The following is a 25,915-nucleotide window of genomic DNA, read 5'->3' as shown; positions in this document are numbered from 1 at the left end:
TGACAACACTACAAATAAACGTTCACAAAGACAAGACTCTACACTAAGTACTCACGGGTAAGAAATGGCAAGGTATAGCAACATAGACAGATTCGACAGCATACGTTAGGCAATGAACCGACACAAGACAGCAAACACAAGGGGATTAAATACCAAGAAACTAACGAGGGGAACAGGTGACGCTGACAAGGCAATCATGACTAAACACGGATAACAAGGGGGCGGGGTTACAAGACGAGACAACACAAGCACATGGCCAAACAATTGGCCATGAGCTTGTACACAAAACATTGGTTCTGTCATGATCCTGCCACAAGACTAAGAATAATCAATAACATGATGGCAGAATCATGACAGAACCCCCACTTTAAGGAGCGGCTACCAGACGCTCCTCAAAGAGACACTAAGCACAGGACAAGACGGAACGAGACATAGACAAAAACCAACAAAACATGGAAAACACTAATAACGGCATACATGAATAAACAATAACAGGGTTGGGATGGAACAATAAAAACATCAAGCAAGGCAGGGGAGGTGGAGGAATAACAGAGTTCATGGGGGGTGGTCCAGGGAGGATGGGTGTGCTGGGGTTCTTAGGTCCATGGGGTAATGGCAAAGAACGAGGAATCCGGGCAGGCTTGGAGGAAGACAAACGAGGATGGGACTTGGGCGAAACAGTCCGGGGTTTAGTGGTGACAAGGGGAACAGTCCGGGGACCAGTGGCGACAGGGGGAACAGTACGGGAACAAATGGCGACAGGGACGAACGGGGAAACAGTCCGGGGATGAGACGTGACAGAGGAGACAGGGGAAACGAACGGATGACCGGAGACAGCGGGGACTGCAGCAGCAGGTAGTGGAACAGAGACAAGGGGATTAACAGGTGGTAGGGGGGTGGGAACAGGAACAGAGCTCCCAGAGGTAGACCCAGAATCAACGCTCCAGAACTCTGATTCAGTGACCGCCATGGGCTCTGAAACTGTACCCTCAGCGGCAGGCTCGGGTCCAGCGCTCTCGGCGGTAGGCTCGGGTGCAGCGCTCTCGGCGGCAGGCTTGGGTGCAGCGCTCTCGGCGGCAGGCTCGGGTGAAGCGCTCTCTGTGGCAGGTGCGGGGACTGAGGGCGAGACAGGACGGACAGGGACTTCGAGGATCTTGGCTAGACACGACAAATACTCAGACAGGGTCCTGGCAGCTATGATGACAGGCATTTCATGTTGAGATGAAACAGACTGTAAAACTGCATCAGCCGCTCGATCGGCCGCGGCTCTCACGGCAGGCTTCACTGGAGGCTTGGGCGATTCGGACGCCGGCTTCACTGGAGGCTTGGGCTGTTCGCCGGCAGGCTTCACTGGAGGCTTGGGCTGTTCAGACGCTGGCTTCACTGGATCAGACCTCGCCCTCTCAACCGCGGGCTCAGGAATCACGCTTCCAGCAGCAGATACAGGACAAGCGCTCACAGATGCCACCTCAGAAACAGTGGTCACAGCTGCAGACTTCAGAACAGCGCCTAGAGCTGCAGCTTCCGGAACAGCGGTGGCGGCTGCAGATACAGGAACAGCACATACTGTTGCAGCTTCATTAACAGCACTCGCGGCAGCAGACTCAGGAGAAGACGGCGATAGGGAACAGGAAGCTCCCTTCTTTCTCCTCTTCTTCTTTGGCCGCGGGACAATGGTCACAGCAGGGCTCACGACCGGCTGGCCGGGCTCAACGGAAGACGAAACGGGAACAGGGAAGACCACTTCTGGTTGGGTGAGCTCAGATGACGATGACTCCGAGGGGGAATCCCAAGAAACCCGTCTCCCTCGTTTACCACGGAGATCAAAAGGGGTGGACGGAGCTCTAAGAGTCATGGAAGAGTCAACCGGGCTTCCAAACATCGCGACCCCTATCCGGAGACCCTCAGGGATAACCGGCAGTCGAGCAGAAGGCGAAGACGATGACTCCTCACGACCACCGCCTCTACTGCGGCCTCCACTGGTCCCACGAAATCTGACCAGACGGGTTCCCTCAAACGAACGTCCTGACATTCTCTTGGCCCGTTCTTCTGTTATCTAGTTATGGTCGGTTCATTCTGTTATGTGGACGAAAGGAGATGAACCCAAAACAGACAGAGTGCAACGAACAGGGGGTTTATTGGAACAAAACAGGAAAACAAAACCCACGAGGGGGCAAAACACGACTAGGACAAGGAATGGATGGCAGACTAGACTAGACAATGACTGTACAATAAACTGACAACACTACAAATAAACGTTCACAAAGACAAGACTCTACACTAAGTACTCACGGGTAAGAAATGGCAAGGTATAGCAACATAGACAGATTCGACAGCATACGTTAGGCAATGAACCGACACAAGACAGCAAACACAAGGGGATTAAATACCAAGAAACTAACGAGGGGAACAGGTGACGCTGACAAGGCAATCATGACTAAACACGGATAACAAGGGGGCGGGGTTACAAGACGAGACAACACAAGCACATGGCCAAACAATTGGCCATGCGCTTGTACACAAAACATTGGTTCTGTCATGATCCTGCCACAAGACTAAGAATAATCAATAACATGATGGCAGAATCATGACATTGATATGCTGACTAACAAACTAAAGCACAAGCATAAGTATTTGATTATTTTAGTTTACCATAAATGCTTGTCAGTACATTTGGCCATACACTTTAACCATATTTCAAAGACAATATAATATATTTTGAAATTACATATGAAGAAGTATGAAGTCCTACTTTAGTGAAGTTTATACACTTTTTGGAAATATGCTGAGTGTACTTCTTTTCACAGTGGTTTGCACTACAATGTATCACTACTGTTTAATTTGAAAAGCTCAATAGACAAAAAGCAGGATTCCCTCAGCCAAAGAGCTTATCTAAGAAGTCAGGTAGAGAAGTTGTGGTATGTGGTATGGACAAAATCTTTTCTCAATAAATTGCCACAATGATGAAAACATCATGTGGACCAAAAAAAAAAAAAAAAAAAAAAAAAAAAAAAGCCTTTTTAACTGAGTAGCCCTGGTTTACCCAATACTGAACATTGTTCCATATCCTGTATAGGGCAGTCATTCATATGATCAATTGAGGGCTCTAGTAATGGGACACCATCAATGGCTCAGTACCAGACCAGGAGGTTAATATTTTATTCCATTACATATAAATTGTGATCCAATCTGATTACTATTGGCATCTCCTGTGAGGCTTTGTTTAATATGATATGGATCATCCTCATCTATCAAATCAGGCTGCCAAGACTAGACTTTTAATGGCTGTGCTTTACTGAGAGGTGGATGCTCCAAAGGATGTCCCACTGATACAGTTACACTATTACAGCCATCGACCAATGCTGTGGACGTTAATCACAATATCTGTGTAATGGTCATTTCAAAGGTACTTAAACCTGCAGCAAAAGAATTGAAATATGAGTTGTACGTATTATATTAATGTGCTTTTTATCTTTCTGGAGCTTGGCAGCCACTTCCTCATTAACTTTATTGTATGGTAAAGTGCAGCATGAACATTCTACTTCGTATTTCATGGAAAACAGGAAATCAACAACATGATGGTGAATAAATTATGATTTTCTGAATTCCTTTTAAAGTGTCTTTTCAGAGTTTAGAGACTAACGGCTGCAACTCCAGTCTGATGTGAATGTGTCCACGTGTGCGATGATGTTTCACACTAGCCTCTGTGCCAAATTCTCTGCCGTCCCTCGGGTGACTCATTCAAACATGCTTTTCTTCAACACATCAATAGAGGGCAGAGGAGGGCATGCTGAAAACCGTCTTTGTGTGGACAGGTTTGTGTTGCCCCCTCAGTGTCTGGAATCTCTTTTGTTAGTCTGTATGAGCTCAATAAGGAATAAGAAACAATGCTCCCACAACAAACACACTGCTTTTACTGGCCATTTGCTTCTCCCTAGATCACAGTATAAAACTAAAAGCCCCAAAGTGCAGTTCATATCCCAGTGTTCTCATCTACAGAGCTCTTTCTTCTTTCAGCGTGTACAGTAAATGACTGATGTTTTAGCTTGAACCACACTCACCCTCAAAACCCAGCCAGTGTCAACACACAATATGACTTATTGTGAGAAATCGAAGTCTGATCTGGTGTAGGCAATCTGCACTCGAACCGCAAACTGTGTTGAACGAGTGTCAGGGAGTTTTCAGGGTACACAGTGCTCTAGGGTTTGTGGAGAAAATGAGTTCAACCCAAAACCAGGCTCTGTGGGAACTGCCGGAATCACTTGATTTACACAGGTATACCCAACTCTGCTCTAAAACATCACTAACAGCAACAAAACACCTTCGCTTTAGCCTGAATATGTTCTAAATGGCATCACATGCATTCGTTGTCCGAATCTGCTTAAAGTACTAGCGTTTAAAAGTTTGGAATTATTCGGTTTTTAAATGTTTTTGAAAGAAGTTTACCAAGGCTGCATTTATTACATACAGTACAAACAGCAATATTGTGTGATTATTACAATTTAAAATAACTGTTCTTACTATTATCCATGTTGAAAACAGTTCTTGCTGCTTAATATTATTGTGGAAAAAATAAAAAAGGATTCTTTGATAAACAGTAAGTTCAAAAGAACAGCATTTATTTGAAATAGAAATCTGTTGTAGTATTGTAAATGTCTTTACTGACACTTTTAAACAATTTAATATATCCTTGGTGAAATTAAGTATTTATTTATTTTCTTTTATCTTACTTACCCCCAAACTTTTAAAAGGCAGTGAATCACGGTTTCCACAAAATATTAAGCAGCACAACCGTTTTCAACATCAAAACTAATAAGAAATGTTTCTTGAGCAACACCTCGGCATATTACAATAATTTCTGAAGGATCACATGACTGAAAAATGGAGTAAAAAACTCACGAATAAATTACATTTTAAAATATATTAAAATAGGAAACTTTAACAAACATAAATTTGTATGTAGGGTCCAATTCTAACAATTAACTAGTTGCTTATTAGCATGCCTATTACTAGGATATTGGCTGATCATTAGTACATTAGCTGATCATTAGCACATATTAAAGCCTTATTCTGCATTACCATATTCTACATCCCTTAATACCTAAACTTAACAACTAACTTACTAACTATAAATAAGCAGTAATTAGGAATTTATTGAGGCAAAAGTTGTAGTTAATGATAATTGGACCCTAATCTAAAGTGCGAAACTTCTTTCCCTCAAAAAAATAAAAATGTAATTATTCCAAACGTTGACCGGTAGTGACCGGGGTCTTTAGCCTGAGACAGTCAGTGAAATAACTTTTGCATACAAAAAATGTAAAATCTTTATACTATCACCATCTCCAATTTGATTGGCTGATTGCACAAATTTGATACATTGAGCTGTGCCAAACTCTGCTCTATATTCTTTTCTCGAGTATTTTCCACTCTCTCTCTTTGACCTAATCTTTCCTCTGTCTTTTTTTTTCCGTCTCTGTGTGTGTTATTTTGGCTAAAGTCTCTCGTGCGCAGCTGGCCCTCCTGTTGTTTTGTGTTGGATAATGTTGTTTGGCAGTGGTTGGGAGGACGCCCATTCCCTTGATTCCCCTCAACATTACACAGCAGGGCCAAATTCCTGCACAACACTGCACTGACTCTCTCTTTCTATCTCTCATTCTCACCACAGAGGAGGGAGAGAGGGAATGAATAAGGAATTGGACTTGGTATGCTGCACAAGTGTAAAATAAAGACATGAATGCCCATCTTTCATCTGACTGACAGAAACTATTGTGAACAGAAAACTAAACTACTTTGCAAACCATGAAAAGGAATTATGACAGTGCAGAGAAAACTCGGATGATCCATGAACTTATATGAAATGGAAGTAGGCTAACTATTTAAAATGTAATTCCCTAATATACACATATTTGTTTCATTCAGTATATTCTAAATGGCAGGTCATTTTATTTGAAATCCAGTATAAAAACCAAGCCAAAAGATCAGTGACCCAATGTGTGTTCTTACCCATCATCACTCTGAGCTGTCACTCATGTCTGTTGCCTACAAACCACTTCTTACACACCAGACATCTCAATAAGAAAGCTGCACAAGCTGCCACCTCCGTTTAACACAAAAGATCTGGGTAATACATCAATCCATTACAGAGATCACTAGTGATTAGTCATGTCTGGCATTAGCTTTACAGTTTTTCCAATGGTGATCTAGAGAGCATGGTGAATGGTGATAGACAGATATATAGGCCAAGTTTGGATATTTTGAGATTATCTGCATTTTTTTTCCACAATAAATAAAGTAGTTAAATAGGTAAAGGTAATGTGTTTCAATAGTTTTTGCTATGGTATCGAAACTGGTACAGAGAACGGTGAAACTTTACTGGTAATATACCAACTACTGAAATTTTGGTATCGTGACAACACTAGAACGCAGTATCTAAAAATAAAAATGTTTTAATGTTCTTTTAAACAAGAGTCAAAAGAAATCATTTTAAAAAAAGAAAAGAAAAAAAAGTTAGAACTTTTGCACATCTTTTATCTAATATTAAATGTTTTGCCATTATCATTTACTATTGGTCACTCTTAATGTCTGTCTGTGGGATTTGCAAATATTTAACCAATGAAAGTGTTAAAAATAGCTTGTGGCTAAACCTCGTAACCCCATTGGATCCTCAAACTGTCGGTGAAGACTCATAATTCGTGATTGAAGTACCACACATTTTGAACCATCTCTACTTGTTTGCAAAGCAACAATTACAATTCGATTCAGGGGTATATCTATCGATATTCTTTCTGATGTGCCTATAAAGGTGCTATAAAAAAAAACAGATATATATATATGTGTATATACCGTTATATATATATATTGTGTGTGTGTATATTTATATTTACATATGTACTGTATATGTCTCATACATATATTATATAAACACAAACTTTTGTTAGATGCGATTAATCACGATTATGGGATACAGTATTCCACACACTTTGTTCTGTTGTACCTAAAGGTTGCACCTAAAGGATTATTAGGAACACCATACTAATACTGTGTTTGACCCCCTTTCGCCTTCAGAACTGCCTTAATTCTACGTGGCATTGATTCAACAAGGTGCTGAAAGCATTCTTTAGAAATGTTGGCCCATATTGATAGGATAGCATCTTGCAGTTGATGGAGATTTGTGGGATGCACATCCAGGGCACGAAGCTCCCATTCCACCACATCCCAAAGATGCTCTATTGGGTTGAGATCTGGTGACTGTGGGGGCCATTTTAGTACAGTGAACTCATTGTCATGTTCAAGAAACCAATTTGAAATGATTCGAGCTTTGTGACATGGTGCATTATCCTGCTGGAAGTAGCCATCAGAGGATGGGGACATGGTGGCCATAAAGGGATGGACATGGTCAGAAACAATGCTCAGGTAGGCCGTGGCATTTAAACGATGCCCAATTGGCACTAAGGGGCCTAAAGTTTGCCAAGAAAACATCCCCCACACCATTACACCACCACCACCAGCCTGCACAGTGGTAACAAGGCATGATGGATCCATATTCTCATTCTGTTTACGCCAAATTCTGACTCTACCATCTGAATGTCTCAACAGAAATCGAGACTCATCAGACCAGGCAACATTTTTCCAGTCTTCAACTGTCCAATTTTGGTGAGCTCATGCAAATTGTAGCCTCTTTTTCCTATTTGTACTGGACATGAGTGGTACCCGGTGGGGTCTTCTGCTGTTGTAGCCCATCCGCCTCAAGGTTGTGCGTGTTGTGGCTTCACAAATGCTTTGCTGCATACCTCGGTTGTAACGAGTGGTTATTTCAGTCAAAGTTGCTCTTCTATCAGCTTGAATCAGTCGGCCCATTCTCCTCTGACCTCTAGCATCAACAAGGCATTTTCGCCCACAGGACTGCCGCATACTGGATCTTTTTCCCTTTTCACACCATTGTTTGTAAACCCTAGAAATGGTTGTGAAAATCCCAGTAACTGAGCAGATTGTGAAATACTCAGACCGGCCCGTCTGGCACCAACAACCATGCCACGCTCAAAATTGCTTAAATCACCTTTCTTTCCCATTCTGACATTCAGTTTGGAGTTCTGGAGATTGTCTTGACCAGGACCACACCCCTAAATGCATTGAAGCAACTGCCATGTGATTGGTTGATTAGATAATTGCATTAATGAGAAATTGAACAGGTGTTCCTAGTAATCCTTTAGGTGAGTGTACATAATACACATTGCAAAAAAAAAAAATAGTACAAGTATGGTATTACAACACTACACTGGACCTGTTCATCTGTAATCAGGTGCAGAAATATAGCGGAGGTTGAGGACAGCAGCCAAGCTTTTGTGAGACAGGAGAGCCAAAAGCACATTGTTTTTGGGAACCCAGAGCTCTCTTATTTACGAGCGTTCTCCATATCTTCTGCAGTCAGGCAGCACTAGTGTAATAAAGCAGCGGAGACACTAGAGTTGGTGTCTGGAGTGCATCCAAACCGAGTCTGGCCCCTGCGCGCAAGGTGGGGATTTACTGGTCCTCCAAGAATCATGCAGAAATCTATTTGCTTGTGCTTGTGCTCCTGCTCCAATCCCTGTCCTCATGGACACCACCCAAAACATTGGCAAGAAAACAAAATGAAATGAAATATCTCTGGCATGTATTTTCATAGAAAAGGAAAACAAATATTTGAACAGATGTTGACTTTTTTATTTTTACTGCATATTTTTTCAACTGTAGCAAAGTCTTAAAGCACAACACAATGGGGATAATTCACTGTGAATGATCTGTGACTGCTGATATGTTTATTTGCATTGTTTTAAAGTGCCTCTTTTTTTAAAAGGTTCCTTATTTTGTTTTGAAGGCCTCCTACAATAGGTTTACATGGGTTTAATTTTCTCATAATATATATTGCAGTATCACCTCTTTTCTCACAGTGTCTAAATCAGTTTGATAAAGGATTCAGTCTCTGATTGGTCAGATGGCCTAGTCTGTTGTGATTGGTCTACCGCTTTATGGACATGTTGGAAACGATATGCTCATTACCATATCTGTATTTCAGCTCCGGAACCTTCCTCAGCACTTGATACACAGTGATACGAACAGTAATGATGGTGTCGTTTTTATCGTATTAATTGGAGCCCGAGGCCGCATCCTTTGGAAGTGCATGCAAAGTGGATTTGCTTTCGCTGCGAAGAAAACAGCATCTTCTAGACATGTTGAAAACACGAACCAAACTCTTCCAGGCCCTAAGCTACAACTACATTGTTTGACCTTTGCTGACCTTTTACATTCACAAAAATCTATATCACACACGAAAGGTAGAATCCAAAAATGCATTTTAAGGTATAATACAAATCACGCAATTTAGGAAACAAACTGATCTCAATTTGCAAGGGGAAATTGCACTTTTAATACAAAGAAATGCAACCATACAATGGTAGAAACTAGTGAGTGAGTGTTTTCGTGAGGGTGTTCCTAACCTTTTCCTTGTGGAACTTGGAAATTGGTTTAACATCGGATTCTAAACTTCCATAATCATCTATTCAGTCTGAAGAGTTTTCACAGTGGGCGGGGCTACCTGGCACAACACCCCCAAAAAATGTAAAGCATAATTCAGATGGATTATAGCTTTGCATTAGTGGTTGGTTAGGACAAAATATTTGATTTGAATTCTAATTAACATTTTTATTTATATAATTGAAGAGTTCAGATGCAAAAGCCTGTAAGTGCCATCAGAAATTTTCTTCAAGAATGATCATTTTTATCAAGCTCGTATATTTAAGTTCAGTAATTTCACTAAAATGACAATGAAAATTACCTATTAATTGTCATTTAAGTGAAATTACTGAACTTAAATATACGAGCTTGGCACTTAGAGGCTTTTGCATCTGAACTCTTCATATTACTTTATATTTATGATTACATTTTATATTAAACACAATTAGTGTTTTATGTCACATCTGGATAGGAGATGGTTTTCCAATAAACCTGTTTACAACCAGCTTTTTGTGGGTGGTTATAGTGTCCTGTTAACTGAAATTGCTGAATTTGTTGCATTCTATAATGAAACGCAGTGTTTGCGCGAAAAAAAAGAAGAAAAAAAAACGAACAAACCACCAAAAAAATTAAAATGACAAAACAGTTTGGTAAAAATGGTGCAATATGTGAATTCTCCCTCAGCTCAACACCTTACACATCTCGTTTAAGGGTGAGAGGAATGATGGAAAATGAGTAAAATATATTCTGGGCTGTACAGCTTTAAAGCAAAAGTCAACAAACACACACAAACATTGTGTCATTCTTTCAAACATACTTTAAAGGCTGTACGAGCGCTGATCTCATAAAGCTGTTTATACACAGCTTAAACTGGACGATATCCAACCATTCCACCCAGATTGTCTGCACGTGGAGTGCAGATCTCCATCCACACACATGCCTGTGGCTTCTTCTCCATATACGTTACACAAATAAACATCCTAATTACTGTGAGGAAACATCTAGTCCTATGTAATGATAAGAAGCAAAAGAGGAAGAAAACATCCTAGTTTGTCTTGTTTGGTGACATGATGTAGAAACCCACATTTCTCTGAGGTATTTCTGTGGTTGTTTGTTCATATGACAGCAGACTAAGATTTGGAGAGAAAAAAAACTCCCACAGGCAGATGAGCCCAAATGCTTGATTCAAAAACTTGATTTCACTCATTGCATTCTGAAAAGGGTAAAAAGCAATCTGACATTTAAAGTAATAGGCTAGTTCACCAAAAAAATGAATACTGTCATCATTTCCTCACTCTCAGGTCATTCTAAACCCGAGAGAAAACAAAACATTTGCTTTCTTTCTTCTGTAGATCACACAAAATGAGGTCCAAAAAAAATTCAAACATAGATTTAACAGTTTTGTTCCTATAGTGTGAGTAATGCCACGATGTGACCAAGACAGCACACCACACACTAACAGATTCCATTCACAAACAACCAGAGTCCCGACCAGTGACGTAACGTGCAAAATCTAAATCGCTGTCCATCATTTTGTGACCAATTGTTGATAGAGAAAATTTTCGCACAATATTGGAAATGGTTCCATTTTAAACCATAAAAGCAAGCCAGTAGATATCACACAAGCATTGTGCAAACTTTGCTCTAGAGTTATGGACATGAAGAAGTCTCAAACCCCAGTCAATTATTCACTACAGAAAGTAAAAACTTTAGAGTAAACAAACATGGCGGATGACGGGCAAGAAGAAATAGCGATAATAATCGGACTACAGAAAATTTGCAAAAAAAAAAAAAAAAGGTTTGGATGAAGTCGTGTTATGGTTCTGTCTTCCGTCAGCTTGCTTTCTGATTGGGTATCGTTTCGGCCCATGTGACAATATATACGTAGAGCACGTGCGAGTGTGTCCTCGGGTTTGTTACCTCCACACAACAGGAGTTCTGATCGTAAATATTCAACACGTTGGGTATTTACGATTTGAGATCAGTGCAGCCCAGACGTTCTTCCGAACAGATTCAATCACTCTTAACACACCTCAGGAAAATCTGATAATAATCAGGTATTTACCTAGGATTGTCGGAAGGGGAGAATTGGGCCCAACATTTTTTAAATGGCGACCGTGATTGGGCCCAAAACTTTTAAAATGGCGACCGCGAGACAACAAGCAGCTGTACGGGTCCAGTGGACAATAGAGATGGAGATGGAGGAACGGCTGGTCGAAATGTGAAAACAACACGACTGCCTTTATAATGTCTTGGTGTAAAATGTCTACACCAAGTTGCCGCGACACAGCATCCATTTTGTTTACATCCGTTTCCCTGTGAGATCACGTGAGGTACTAAATCTGGCATGATTATCTTAAGAATATCTTGTAGTGTGTGATGTGCCATGCATGGTTTTCAAATTTTGTAGTGTGTGCAGGTTTGAGATTTAATTCTCCTTGTGTGCGTGATGCAACCAGATTTCACCATCCATTAAGATTTGAAAACTCTTGTAGTCTGAGCCCGGCTTTAAGGTACAAATCACTATGATAAAGAAAGGCATTCAAGTTATATATAGAAACCAGAATATCATAGAGACTCATTTGGGTTCTTTTGACATGGGCCAGAAATCATCTACAAACAAGCTAGCAATGTTATAGCTAGCTCACTCTGAAGTATGAAGACTATTATTGCCCCTTAGCAGAGTAGTACAAGCTGCCAAATGAAGGCGTGTGTTACACATGCGGGCAGCATTTCCTTAACACTACAATAAATCTGTGTGTGTGTGTGTCTGTGTGTGTGAAAGTCTCAAGTTACACACCCCCCATTGCAGAACTCTCTGGAATGCACCATTTAGGAATGGTTACGAGAAAATTTCTGCAGCTCAATTTCCTGCAGGAAAAGCTCTTTACCAAATCTTTAACTGAAAGGCAGATCAATTCACTACAGCTGTTCTAGGGAACATCCCTACACATCCGTCAGCTGTAAGTGGACATCAATATATCTTTAGCTCTGCCTGTAAATGGGCTGTAATTGGTGCCTTAATTACTACACACAATTTAGCATGTTGGAATTACTTTAATTGTGAATTAGTTTCCTATTTGGGCATACAGAACTTGACTGTAATCAAATCTTGAATGCCTATTTGCTTTTATATACCTACATAATAAAAATGTTAAGGACACAAATGATCATTGAAACATTTAGTTGCCATCCTTCTCTTATTTTTGCCAAAATCTCTAAGGTTAAAAGAGTCCTAAAGCTGGAATGCCGTATTGACCAATCAGCTACTGAGAGCCTGAGAATCTGTTTTATAACTGTTAATATATCTCTATTACAGACAAGTTCTTTGAGAGCATGCGGGACTCTACATACTGACCTCATACTAAAGGGTTTCTATGGCAGGGAGATATGTTGAAGTGAGTGTGCGTGCAGCAAAAAATTACGAATACGTGCAGCAGATGAAAGCCAGAGTGGGTTTTCCTGTTGTCATAATGGGGCGTATCAGACGTGATTCGGATATGAATGAGGGGAAAACTGACAAACACTGCAGCAGAACAGAGAGAGAGAGAGAGAGAGAGAGAGAGAGAGAGAGAGAGAGAGAGAGAGAGAGAGAGAGAGAGAGAGAGAGATGTGAGAGAGATGGTGCTGCTTTGACCAGAGCAAGTCAAAGACATGGATAAACTACTATAAAAATACTTATTGCAAATTAATCCATTTCTAGACAAACTAGACAGATTCTCACAATCTACCAAAGAACCAGTGGTCCATGGACATTAACATCTGGCTAAGAATCTGGTTTTCCTGACATTTATATGAACCTGATTTCATTGCTGTAGAAATACATTAAGCAAAGCCTGTGAACCCTTTATCTGATACAACATTACAAATACAATATAGGTAGATCTAAATCCAGTTGATCACTTATATCGATGTTATACCTCATCATATCGCCCAGCCCTACAACTTAGTAAAGTACTAAGGCTTTATAGACATAACATTATGACTTTCTGTAAAGCTGCTTGGAAAGAGCAATACAAATAAATTCGACATGACTTGACGCTTGGGCGTATTTAATTGATGAGTTGTCAATACAATATATAACCTAGGCTAGGATATAATTTTACCCCAAAAATCAATATATCTGACACAAAATTGGAACTGCCAATCCACGTTCCGCTGCCTAGTTTTTTCTGGGAATTGCAGTGATCCATTTGCTTCTCTTTTTTGTAGCATTTGGCAGTCTGTAAAAAGATAGCTCCGATTTCTTGTTGAATCTTTTTGTACAGTCATTCGCACAGCTCTATACCATTTTAGATGTGTTTTGTTTTGGGGATATTCAAATTAAATGACCCATCATACCACTGATCAGCTCTACCAAACTTGAATGTCTTTTCCAGTAATAAACAAACACTGTTAATTTGTTTTGATTGATACTGTGAAGCAGCTTTGATACAATCTGTATTGTGAAAAGCGCTATATAAATATATTTGACTTGACTTGACTTGACTTTTGTGAGTTTTTCACAGTATTCAAGCTGAACACCAACTCCCGCCTCCTGTGACATCATGTGCATCTATACTGGAGCCCTACTCCTGTAAACCTCTCTACTTCACGGCTACTGATAATTATTTTGCTGCTTTTCTGCTAAACAAAAAAAAAGAACTGTGCATGTTCCACTACCTTGTATGATTTCTAACTCCACAAACCTTCATGGCACTCTTCTTAAGTAACCAAACACCAGCCCACAGCTGATCAACCGCCACAGAGCACGCTGCACTGCCAGCTGGGAGTTTTCCTGCCCCGGGAGCGTGCATTAAAGATTCCCAGCAATTCGCATGGTGCAAGGTCAGACACAGGCCACTGAAGATAACACCTCACTCTCATGACAAACACATACAGAACTGAAATTCTGAGAATCGAATTACTAGTGAACCCCCGGTACACAATGTACGATTTTGGGTTGTCCCAGACGAAAGACGACCAACTGCAGTGATTTCTGTGGTCGTGGCTCCTATACGGTGGTCCTACGTCCCTCAGTGAGAAAGGTTCAAAGACGGCAGATGTGACCAAAGATAGGCTGCGATAAAAAGTGTCCGAAATTTAACATGATCTTCTCACAGTGTGTTTGCTGCTACGAGTTGACCTACGTCTACTGACTAGCCAATAAAAATGCAACATGAAATGGCATATTGATCAACGTGACATGATGCTAAAACATAAAACTACTTACTTCAAGCTCCATTTGTAAAATTGGCCTCTTTCACTCCATATTCTCCTCTTTCGCTTCCTCTTTTTTTCAGTGCGCATAAAAACCACAATTGCCAAAGTGCCATTCATCTCGCTCTATTTGTTTACCACTAGCGCATGCTGATGATGTTTTATTCTTCTAACTTGCGTTGTAGCCTATGATTCAGTATGTGTCATCATCATACAGTCTACATACATGTTGTACCCAAGTTTATTAGATACATGTTGTACAGTGTGATTTATAATGATCTTATAGGATTGCAGAAATCGCACAGTCTGTAGCAGGCATCAGAGAAAAGCCTTAAATAAACAAATGCAGTGAATGTGGATCACAGACCAGTTAAACTCACCTCTGCTGCTATTGTCTTCATCCTGAAAGAGAAAGAAGATGAAAGAGTGTTAATACTCAGATGTTTCAAAAGCGTTCATGAAATCAAGAGCTGTGTGGGATCGAAATCATATTTGAAGTGTAATCCAAGCTACACCTAAAACCTTAAGCATTCCAGACAACTTTACATTAAAAACAAATTAATACTAATAAATAATAATAATAATAAAACAGATTAAATCTGCAGTTCGTAGCTTTTTTGGGGTTAAAAATGATCCAAAATACATATTTGAGAAAAAACATAACCACCCAGTGTTCAAAACTCTCTGCTTGCCTTAGCTCGATTCAAAACGGTAAGCTTGTAATAATGTTTTTAATTCCAGTGGTACTGGTGGATTTCCGCGGGAGATTCGAGCATGTCTTTGCATCATTACATCACATCTGTACACACACATCTGTACACATAAAGAAGGAGTCTCGGCTAGTAGGCTATGAGTGTGAGGATGTTGGAGGTGGAGATTTATAGCCTTTTCTCACTGCACTTGATATAATTAAACTTATCAATTTTTGATGGCGGATCCAGAAAGGTTCAAACGACATTCAACAGTGACAACTAGAGATTCACCCGCTGTAAAATGCAAAAGACTTCGTTCGGACTTCGGAGAGGCTAACTTACAGAAAAAAAGAGACTGCAACCGGACCCATGCGAAAACAAGGATACATATCGGAAGGACATTACATGTAGTCATGCAATGCTGACGTTGTTAACATTAACAATTCGAGAACAAAGTATAATTTGCACGGTTTTGCGTGATATGATAACTTATAAGCGATTGTTAGATTTAATCAGCGCGATTTACTGCAATGTCAGAACCAGAACAAAAGTGGATGTTTCTTACTTGTTCAGATGACATTTTCCGGTGAAAATTCTTATGTTGGTCATACTTCCAAAAAGAATAATCTGTGATTCTGAATGCCAGTATCCACAGCGACGCGGTGACTGACAGCCTCACACTCTCCTCAAACATTGGATTCATCCGCGCTGTGCCGTGTCGAGGTACAACTCACGTAAAGTTGATAATTCCGCGAATGACTGCAATTGCAGATTTCGACCAGAGATGGCGACAAAGAGGAAAAACTGCGGACTGCAGCTTTAAAAATAGAAATACTGTTCTAAAGTTTGGGGTCAGTGAAATAGATCTCATTCCTATATGTTTGTCAAGTTTTCGTGTAATATATTTGCCTGACATAGGGATTAATGTGAATCACATGTTTGCTAACAGTAATCTGTAAGAAAGCATTATCTGAAAACAGTTGATGGTACTAGCATTATCTGGGACAACAGAGCTTTAATCTTTAAAAGCACCGAAAAACACGCAAAGCAGCACTACAAGGTGTTGTGAGGCCTGTACATGTCCCCCCTCTTCCCCCCGCCTAAGATGCAAACGTCATAAATGATCCTATTATTGTATGCAGACGAGCACTAAAGGTAAGCATTTAATCTTAAGCACATACTGTATCTGCTGGAGAGGGAGAAAAGAGACTCTGAAGCTGAATTACGTTTAGGAAACAAACCGACAAAACCAATCGACCCAATGATCTGGGTCACTCTTATGCGTGTGTTTGCTGTGAACTGACCTTGAGAGAAGACTGCACGGCTGACTCCGGCGGGTACACGATGAAGTGACGGAGTGTGAAACCAAAGCCATGAGAGGTGCGGCGTAAGTGCAATGTTTTAGGCCCTGGCCATGAGAAGGGCTCCTCTTCAGCAGCCGGAGACAAAGCTGATGTCTCGCTGCGTTCACAACCATCCTTCTGTTTGGCCTGAGAAAGAGAACAAAATACTAATAATTAGTCATTCGGATACTTTTATTCAATGGCAGTGCATGTATTAATAAAACAATCCACATAGAGGAAATTATGGTTATTTTTTTGGCGCCTACATTCAGCCTATAGCTCTTCACTCAATTATTGCAGCTACCAGATCAGATATTTAACCACTCAGTAACTTAAATACTTGATACTTAAATTTTAGCCTGTAGGATAAGAGTCACAAATAACACCCTAAGGAGAACACACTTTTGAGTAATTTGACATTTGAGTTTCAAAGCCTATAGTGGCCTTTGTGACAATGTCCTCATGTGACAACACTCATCAAGAGCACTTCTGTTTTCCTCATTTATAAATGGTTCTGTCATTTATTTTGCCACATGTGCAGTATAATACCGTTGTCAATGCAAGAAAGGTTTAAAAGAGTTTGACCCAAAACTGACATGGCACTCATTCAGAGTGAAAAAGACCTTCTTTGAAGAAGCTCATCATTACACAAAGCACTCTCTGTCCCAGTGCAGCAGCAAAAACATTTGCCTTTTTAACCTGGCACATCAGCACTCACACACAGACTCTTGGTGTTCCAACTGATTTTAATAGGCACTGAACTGTATTATGATCAGGATATGCATATAAACTGGTACTTATGAGCAGACCATGAGACCCAGGACACAATCTACCATTGAAGAAGTTCATCAAAGTTCATTGAAGCTGAAGCGGAACTAGCGTCAACACAGAACTGCAAAAATAATATCCGTTCTAACTGGTCAAAGCATTTACAACTGAAAAACATTTAAATGCATTTTTTTTTTACCTAATATCTGTATGCATTATCAAAGTCCCTTTAAAAGAAGTCATTTCATTTGGCGGCCATCTTTGAAATGCATCTCAGGCATGAAAGTGCAGATCTATCTCTTTGAATGGGGAAACATCAAATTCTCCAACACTGTTCGCCAAGCTTATGATTAAGTTTCATATTTGAAATCCCCAATGAAATCTGATAACAAATGTCTCATAAATTTAGTTTCTAAACGCTCGAATCATGACAGAAAACGAAAATTTTCAGCTGGATCAAGCTAATGCGCATGCGCAGAGGAAGCGTCTGACTGTTTCTATTCGTACTTTGCACGTGACGTCACAAGTACTGGCTGGCGGGCAAGAACGTCATTCTCCAGCAACGAAACCCAGTAAACTAATCAAGGATCTTGCCAGTTTTACTATACAGAAGTTGGTGTTTTGAGGTTTGTGATATGGTTTTCAATGAGAACCAGAGATGACCCAACAGTAGAGCTAGATTATTTACAGAGGAATTATTACTGCTCGATTATCTTAAAAAAAACCTTGTCTGCTTTACACAATTTAGCTACCTTGGAGTTAATCCTATTTCTAGTCCATAGTTATGCAGCTAGCTCGCTAACAGACTTGATAGCTACTAAAAGACCCATAAGACCTGGAACTCTACGTTGAAAATACCCGTTTGTTGCCCGCCAGGTATCCATGGTAGTCACATGACTGCAAAGTATGAATAGGAACCGGAGCTTCTAACGGCAGCTGCAGTGACGCGATGACTGTACCAATCGGCGATTGGCTCTTATTTAGAAGGCGGGACTTATTCTTCCCCATTCAAAACCATAAGAGTGACCCGTCTTGTGTTATTCTATACTCTTTGGCATTATGTATTTCATGCTAATTATATTACTGCATCATTAGCTTAGCAACATGCTGTGTTTTACATTAGGCATGTTGTTAGACGATTAAATGTTGCCTTTGAAAGCAGCTGTCTATTCAGGGTAGGTTCACTCAGAACACATTTTTGCAGTTAAAAACATGAAACACAGGCAGTATGCGAACGTGATTGGGCTAGTTTTGGCCGTGATTGGGTGGGTTTTAAATATCAATTGGGCTATTCAAAAGCAAAAGTCTGGTTTTGTTACGCAACCAAGACACAAGTCAGTGCAATGGGAAAAAAATCCTGCAAGCTGTGGAGATGCTTTTTTTAAAAGCTTAACTTATTTTAACAAGAGCACCGAGTTTTTAGAATGTCATGTAATACGCAAGATGCTGCAAAAGATGCGAGCGCGATGGTTAATGATATACGTCTCACACATTTACTATGAAAATCAATGGAAAAGTAGCACAGTGGAATGGAAAAATGCGTGAACGTGTGATCTGTGTGAAGTGAACGGCCCCATCTTAGACATTAGACAGCAAGGCAGCTCACTAGGTTTTGGAACAGAGCTTTTCTGTTTCCAAACAGTCATTCATACGCTATCTGAAAACAATGGGTTTCTCTTAAGGGCAGAAGGTATTGCAACAGAGTATCCTGTGAGTGTTTATAAAGCATCGCTGACATGAATTTTACACATCTCAAATATCTGCCACTACAATGAATGAAGGTCACACAGAAAATGCTGTGACTCAACCGAGACATTTCTTTCCATATGACCAATGACCAACACATATGTCATGCACATCACGACACCACTAATGTTCTTCTGGCGGGGGGAGGTGGTAATTCACATTAGCATTTGGGCCGGTGACGTCAGTCCGTCCCCTGCATCCTCGGAGGAAACGTGTGACATTTACATTATGAAATAATGGCAGTAGACTCTCATTCCTCCACAGGGTGTGTGACTGTGGTAGGCTCTGACAACACCACATTGACTCCGGGTCACTCTGACTGCCAAACAGACCAGACTGTGGTCTAGCACTGCAGGAGATGGATGTATTATAAGGGAATGGATGTATTTTAGCTTGTGGCTGGGCTCAGGTACAGACAGCTGTGGATGTCTCTAGAGTCTGGGCTGGGCTTTTACACAACTGAGCCTGAACATGACTTCACCAGAGGGAATTAAATTACGTACATTTAGTGTTGGACACAGTCCACTGCAAACTCTTACAAAGACATGAGGGAAGTTTGGAAAGGCATACTAGCATACTACTAGTCCCATACCATTTCTGTGTAGTATGCAGGATGCATCCTGTGAATATGGCATATTTTTTGATGATTTTTAAAGTCCCCCTGTGGAGAAAATAAAGTTGTTAATGTTGTTTATATGTCTATATGGTGTTTTAAATGTGCTTTAAGACAAACCATGTGCAAATTCATAAGTCAACACCATTGCTGAGTATTTTCTCTAAAACTTAGGGTGTATTCACACCTGCCTTGTTTGGTTCGATTGAATCGAACTCTAGTTCGTTTCCCCCCTTGGTGCGGACCTTTTGGGCAGGTGTGAATACAGCAATCGAACTCGGGTGCGGACCAAACAACCGAACCGAGACCCAGCTGAAGAGGTGGTCTCGGTACGGTTCCAAACGAACTCTGGTACGGTTCGTTTACGGTGTGAACATGAACCGACCCAATTGCAAGAAAGCACTGCGCCTTTGAGTTAAAAGGCTTCCGTAGTCGGAGTTGCGTTATGGGAAAGTGATCTGTTGTAGCCTACTACATTACATCTGTTGCGCGTCTTTCTGCGCGCCGTGTGTGCATCATTGGAATGGAATGAATGAATGAGTGTTTGCATCAGGACATTCACATACAGAGCGTTCTCTTTAGTCTAATCGCGCATAGATGCAAAAAAAGATGCAGTTAATGTAATGATAGTTACAATACAAGGATGATGCTGCGTTAATTTACGTTAAGTCTTTTTTGCACTTTCTGATTTCCCTACTTGAGAATCCTTGTCCAATGAATGGACGACTTTAGCACACGTGTGGTTTTGTTTACAAATTTTGGTTCACTTGCAAAAAGAGCAGTGTGAAGGGGAACCGTACCAAAAAAAAAAGAAAAAAGTATTTGGTCCGGACCAAAGCAAGTGAACTATCGGACTTTCCTGGTGTGAATACACCCTTAGTTAAAGGGATAGTTCGGCCAAAAATGATATTTAACACATGCATTACTCACCCTCAAGCCGTTCGAGATGCATATGTCAATCTTGTTTCAGACGAACACATTTTCAGTTATTTTAGAAAATGTCTTAGACCCTTCAGTGGATATAATGTGAAGCAATGGGGTCCACCTCCTTCAAGTCCCAAAATGTGCATACATCCTTCACAAAAGTAATCCATCCGGCTCCAGGGGGATAAATGAAGGCCTTCTGAAGGTAATCCGTGCGGTTTTGTCGTAAAAATATACATATTTAAAACTTTATAAATGAAAATATCTGACTTCCGGCAACGATCGACGCGCGTTCACGGATGGAAGTCGGCGTACGAGGTATGACGTAGCGTAGGAACCGTCGTGACGTAGAACGAAGGCGCCAGCGCAGCCAGAGATCAGAGCAAAACAAAACTCCACTCAGTTCACCCTGAGTTCACCCGTGAACGCGCATCGATCGTTGCCGGAAGTCAGATGTTTTCATTTATAAAGTTTTAAATATGTATATTTTTACGACAAAACCGCACGGATTACCCTCAGAAGGCCTTCGTTTATCCCCCTGGAGCCGGATGGATTACTTTTGTGAAGGATGTATGCACATTTTGGGACTTGAAGGAGGTGGACCCCATTGCTTCACATTATATCCACTGAAGGGTCTAAGACATTTTTTTAAATAACTGAAAATGTGTTCGTCTGAAACAAGATTGACATATGCATCTCGAACGGCTTGAGGGTGAGTAATGGATGTGTTAAATATCATTTTTGGCCGAACTATCCCTTTAACCAGCGCAGTTTGAAATCTCTGGTGTTTCTGACGTCACAAACTACCTTGTAACCAATCAAGTCAATGTGTCAGCGGGATTTAGCATATCCTTAACAGCAAACTACAGTAGCAGTGGAGTCTCGAGAGATGCCCCAGGTTATCCTGGTATTTTTTTCTGTTGATATGAAAAATCGGGAAGATTTAGCAATATATCGGCTGTATGATGTACAGTATATTATGAATGTATGATAAACTATGTACCTGTCTCCACTGACGTTATGAGTTGTTCAAAGTGTTTCTGATGATTGTTAGAAGGCAGCTGTCTGACTCTGAGATGCAAACGGGAACATGGTTTGTGTAACATTAGCAACACATTATTAGCTGTTTGATAACAGCCTAGTCAAGCAAAAGGATAATCATATTAATTACCTTTATGTGTCCCATGCTGTAAAGAGCGATACCATTGTGCAACGTTTACTACAGTAAGCTGGCCGAGTGAGCTGGTGTGAGTGGAGCCGGGGATTATTAGCATATTCATGAATCCGCGTACTAAACAAAGCAAGGGTGTAGAGTTGCATTCAAGCTATATTAAGGCATGAAAAAAAATCCCCAGGAAAAAACTTTTAAATGTGTAATTTTGGTGATTAAATATGAGTTTTAAGGGATACAATTATTTACTACAGGGGGACTTTAACATTTCCTTCTTTTCAATTATTTGGCCACACTGCCAAACAGTGAGACAGATATCTGGATTAATAACAAAATGACAACATTATAAGTAAAATGAACACTAGACACAACTTTCTATATTAAAAATGCAACGTAGTGAGCTCCCGCAACAATATTATTGCTGCATAATACTGTTTCACATGCAGTTTTATAGTATGTAGCATACAGTATACTGCACAGTATAGGAGCTAAGGCGTTTTCTCCCAGGAGGCAAGGGAGACAGTGCCTCCTCAAAAACTGGATGAGAAAACAATCCACAGTACAAAATAAAACAATGCAAATATTACAAAATATGACATTAAAACGTGTATAAACTACTAGTTTTCCTGAAGTGACACAGTCCAACAGCGGCACCAGTTGTTGAAGTTACAGCGCGCTAGAGCGACTCTCTTGCCTCCTCTGAGGTCATTGAGTTCACACGATAAATCCCGCCTCTCGTTTTGTGTAAATAAATAATGGTGTTTATGGGAAGACTAATTAAAATGTAAGTAAACAACTCACCCACTTGATATTACCGCTTTATGTCACACAACATGAAATGATTTGAAAACGTTATCTATGATGGTTTTTTAGTGAGCAATCAGTTTGGTGAAATTAAAGGTAGCCTACATCTCTGTGTCTGTGACATGCAGTGTTTACTGAGCTTTGACTAATTAAAAAGAATAGCTGAACATTGGATAGCAAATAAAATATAGGTGAATTCAGGTTGATTGGAACACTTTTTGCCATTGGGTGACTGGGGAAAAGTCTCCCAATCAACCTGAATTTACCCCTACATGAAATATGACATTTGTTACTGTGTTTTTATTATTGTAAAAATGATGAGAAATGAGCTCAATTTCAGAACTTTCTGGCATCATTCCATATAATCATAATGCTGTGTGAAGGATTCTCTTTCCTGTATTTACTCTGCTTCATATGCTAATGCTACCTTGACTCATACACGTGGTTTTCCAAAAACACCCACTATACCATCACAACTTTCCTCTGCCTTTCATTTTTCATTTCCCTACCATTAGCCAGTCAAAGTCTTTGTGGTGGGCACACAACCCTGTTTCCAATGCTACATTTAACCTGTTAAATTATACAGCTGGAAAAAGCTCTCATCTGAATGGCGGAAAGTCCAGGAGACGTGAATGACTGCCCTGTGTGAGAGTCCTTCACACCAGGAACAGCATCATACAAACCATCCAGTCCATCAAACAGCATGAATAATACACACAATCCCATTGGTCCTTAGTCAAATTCAAGAACTCAGACATCCCAACCTGCAAGAAGTCATTTCAGGGAGGTATATCTTGGTGACTGGATTGTTGACGGGGGGGGGGGTGCCTGGATTGTTGACGGGGGGGGGGGGGGGGGGGGGGGTTGTCTATCTTTCCTGAGGCACACTCGCAAGGTCTCTCGCTCTCTCCCTCTCTGCCTTGCACGCGCCGCGCGCTGTGTATGTTATGCGCGCAGTCAGAGCCGTTAAATATGAGTTTTTCTAAGCTCTGGGCGCAGTATGTTCTATCTCGCTCTAGATTCCGGGAGATTTGAACTAATTTGCGGGCATCAGGGAGAGGCTAGCAATATGCGGGAGACTCCCGGAACTTCCGGGAGACTTGGGATGTCTGAGAACTAGTTACATAACAATCACATTTCACTACCAAGTACATTTGTTTTGTTTTTTAAATGCACCAGTTACTTTAAACTTTAAGGAGTGGTGTTTGTTTAATGGTTTTCAGAAACTTGGTTTGAAATCACATTCATGTGTTCTATGGCTAGAAAAGTTGACAAACTGCACAAAGCTGCTAATTCCACCAATATATTTATCAGCCCATCCAATCTACTGCATCTTTTTTGTTTGTCTAGAAAACAATAGGATTAAATTGAGACTTTTGGCAAAAAGTTTTTTGTTGTTGAGAAAAAGACCACAGCAATCTGACATTCATAGGATATCTAAACAAGGTCTCAAAATCATATTTGACAAGATACCGAAATCTAATCTCACAATGAACCCAAACTTTTCTCATCAAATTCTTCAAAGACTAAATGATTTGAGGTATACTATCCACATTCATTTTATCGCTTTATTCCTCTACTGTCAACGACTGTCTCAACTGTGTCTATTTTCATTTATCTAATGAAATGTAAGGAGAAACATCTGAGACTAATGGTTAAATTTTAAAAAATGAAATCCATTTTATGGAAGTTTTCTCAGCTATAATAGAGCAACCTCTAAGCAATAACATTTTCTTGCTAAATGCTGTCATGACGAAATACACAAATATTCATGTGCGTCCTGTAGTTATGGCAAGCGTGAGTCACTCTTGAGCCACAGTGGAGCTCACTGTGAACACATAAACGTCTCTCTTTCTTGAACACACACTTTTCCAAAGATAAAAACAGAAACAACTCAATCACAACTCTGTTCTAGATGAAACCATCCACAGGGTTTGGGTTTAAAAACGTGAGCTAGTACCCAATCAAAAGTCCGTTCAATCCCAAGTTTCCTCTTTTGGGACCGTTGCTTACATAGGAACAATAACTGAAACGTGAAACCAGGGCACGTACACACACAGTTGTCTTGCTGTGAAAAATATGTTACATGTTGGCTCAATGTAGGAGACCTAACCAAGCACCCTGGATGTGAATGACGCACAAAGCATTCCTGAGAGCCATCTCCTTGCCCCCCTCAGCCCCGCGTAACTCAATACACCGCTGGGAGCCTCTGTCTATGTGAAAGCCCTCCATCCCTTATATGCAGGACCAGACTGTCACTATGAACCCATCTTCTCCTTTTTGGTTCTGCTGCTCTTAACCTACAGCAGATCCAGAGAACCTTACCCAAGCCCGCATGCAGTTCCTTGGAGTCGTCTTCTTCAATCTGCGCCAAGAGACATCTTTCTGAGCCTCCCGGAGCCCCAGTTCCACGTCCCCCCAGTATGCCCTGGCCAGGAGCTGGAACCAAAGGCAGGAAGTGTCCGATAAACAGCCGTCCACCCCTGTCAGACAATCCCAGGCACAGGTACACCCTGCCACATCCATCTGATCTGAGCCGTCCTTCCCGGGCAGAACGCAGCCGGTACACGCCCCATTCCTCTGAGTGAGCATGGCAAAGCCTGCTGGTCCTTGCTATTGCTGCTTTCCTCTGCTGATCTTCTGATGATGTGATTCTTTCTCGCTCTTCGCGATCCCTCCCTCTCTCTCTCTCTCTCTCTCTCTTTCAGAGTGGGAAGGCAGAGTGCACATGCATGAGGTTTCCATTGAGACACGGAGCATGTCGGGGAAGCAGGGAAAGAGACCGTCCGAGTGCAACCCAGCGTGCCACAACACACACATCTGCCTGCACTGGACGAGATGGCTTTCTCTTCTCACTTTACATGTCCCTTATTTGTTTGTTCTCCATTGCTCACTGCAAAGCTACTCTACTGCCCGTCTCAAACGTCTCTTGAAGTAAAAGTTTCATGCACCATTTAGACAAACATTCAATCACAATGCAAAGACCATTTACTAGTGATGTTTGCTAAGGCTAGCAATGCATTACTATTACTATTTATCAAAATTATGGTTAGTCATCTAAAATGGCCTTAAAGGAATAGTTCACCCTAAAAGGAAAATGAAGTCATCATTTACTCCCCCCGTTGTTGTTGGTATGCCAGGGATAGGCAACATCGGTCCTGGAGGG

At 40.9% G+C, this 25,915-nt stretch overlaps 1 protein-coding gene across 1 annotated transcript in view; it reads right to left on the bottom strand.

Annotated features, from left to right (window-relative positions):
- The window catches only part of LOC130084430 (rho GTPase-activating protein 21), a 59,598-nt gene extending 34,210 nt beyond the window's left edge, over nucleotides 1-25,388 (bottom strand). Inside the window, exons 1-3 of the mRNA XM_056249854.1 lie at nucleotides 25,075-25,388; nucleotides 16,685-16,870; nucleotides 15,069-15,090 (exon numbers count right to left, since the gene is read on the bottom strand). Of these exons, the coding sequence (XP_056105829.1) occupies nucleotides 15,069-15,090; nucleotides 16,685-16,870; nucleotides 25,075-25,341 (475 nt within the window). The 5' untranslated portion in view covers nucleotides 25,342-25,388. The remainder of the gene's footprint in view (nucleotides 1-15,068; nucleotides 15,091-16,684; nucleotides 16,871-25,074) is intronic.
- Nucleotides 25,389-25,915: the final 527 nt, after the last annotated feature.

Source organism: Rhinichthys klamathensis, unplaced genomic scaffold (assembly GCF_029890125.1).
Source record: "Rhinichthys klamathensis goyatoka isolate OS25496 unplaced genomic scaffold, OSU_Roscu_1.1 h1tg000064l_1, whole genome shotgun sequence".
NCBI lineage: Eukaryota > Metazoa > Chordata > Actinopteri > Cypriniformes > Leuciscidae > Rhinichthys > Rhinichthys klamathensis.
The sequence above is the reverse complement of the archived record's forward strand: the minus strand, read 5'-3'. Positions and strand labels throughout refer to the sequence as shown.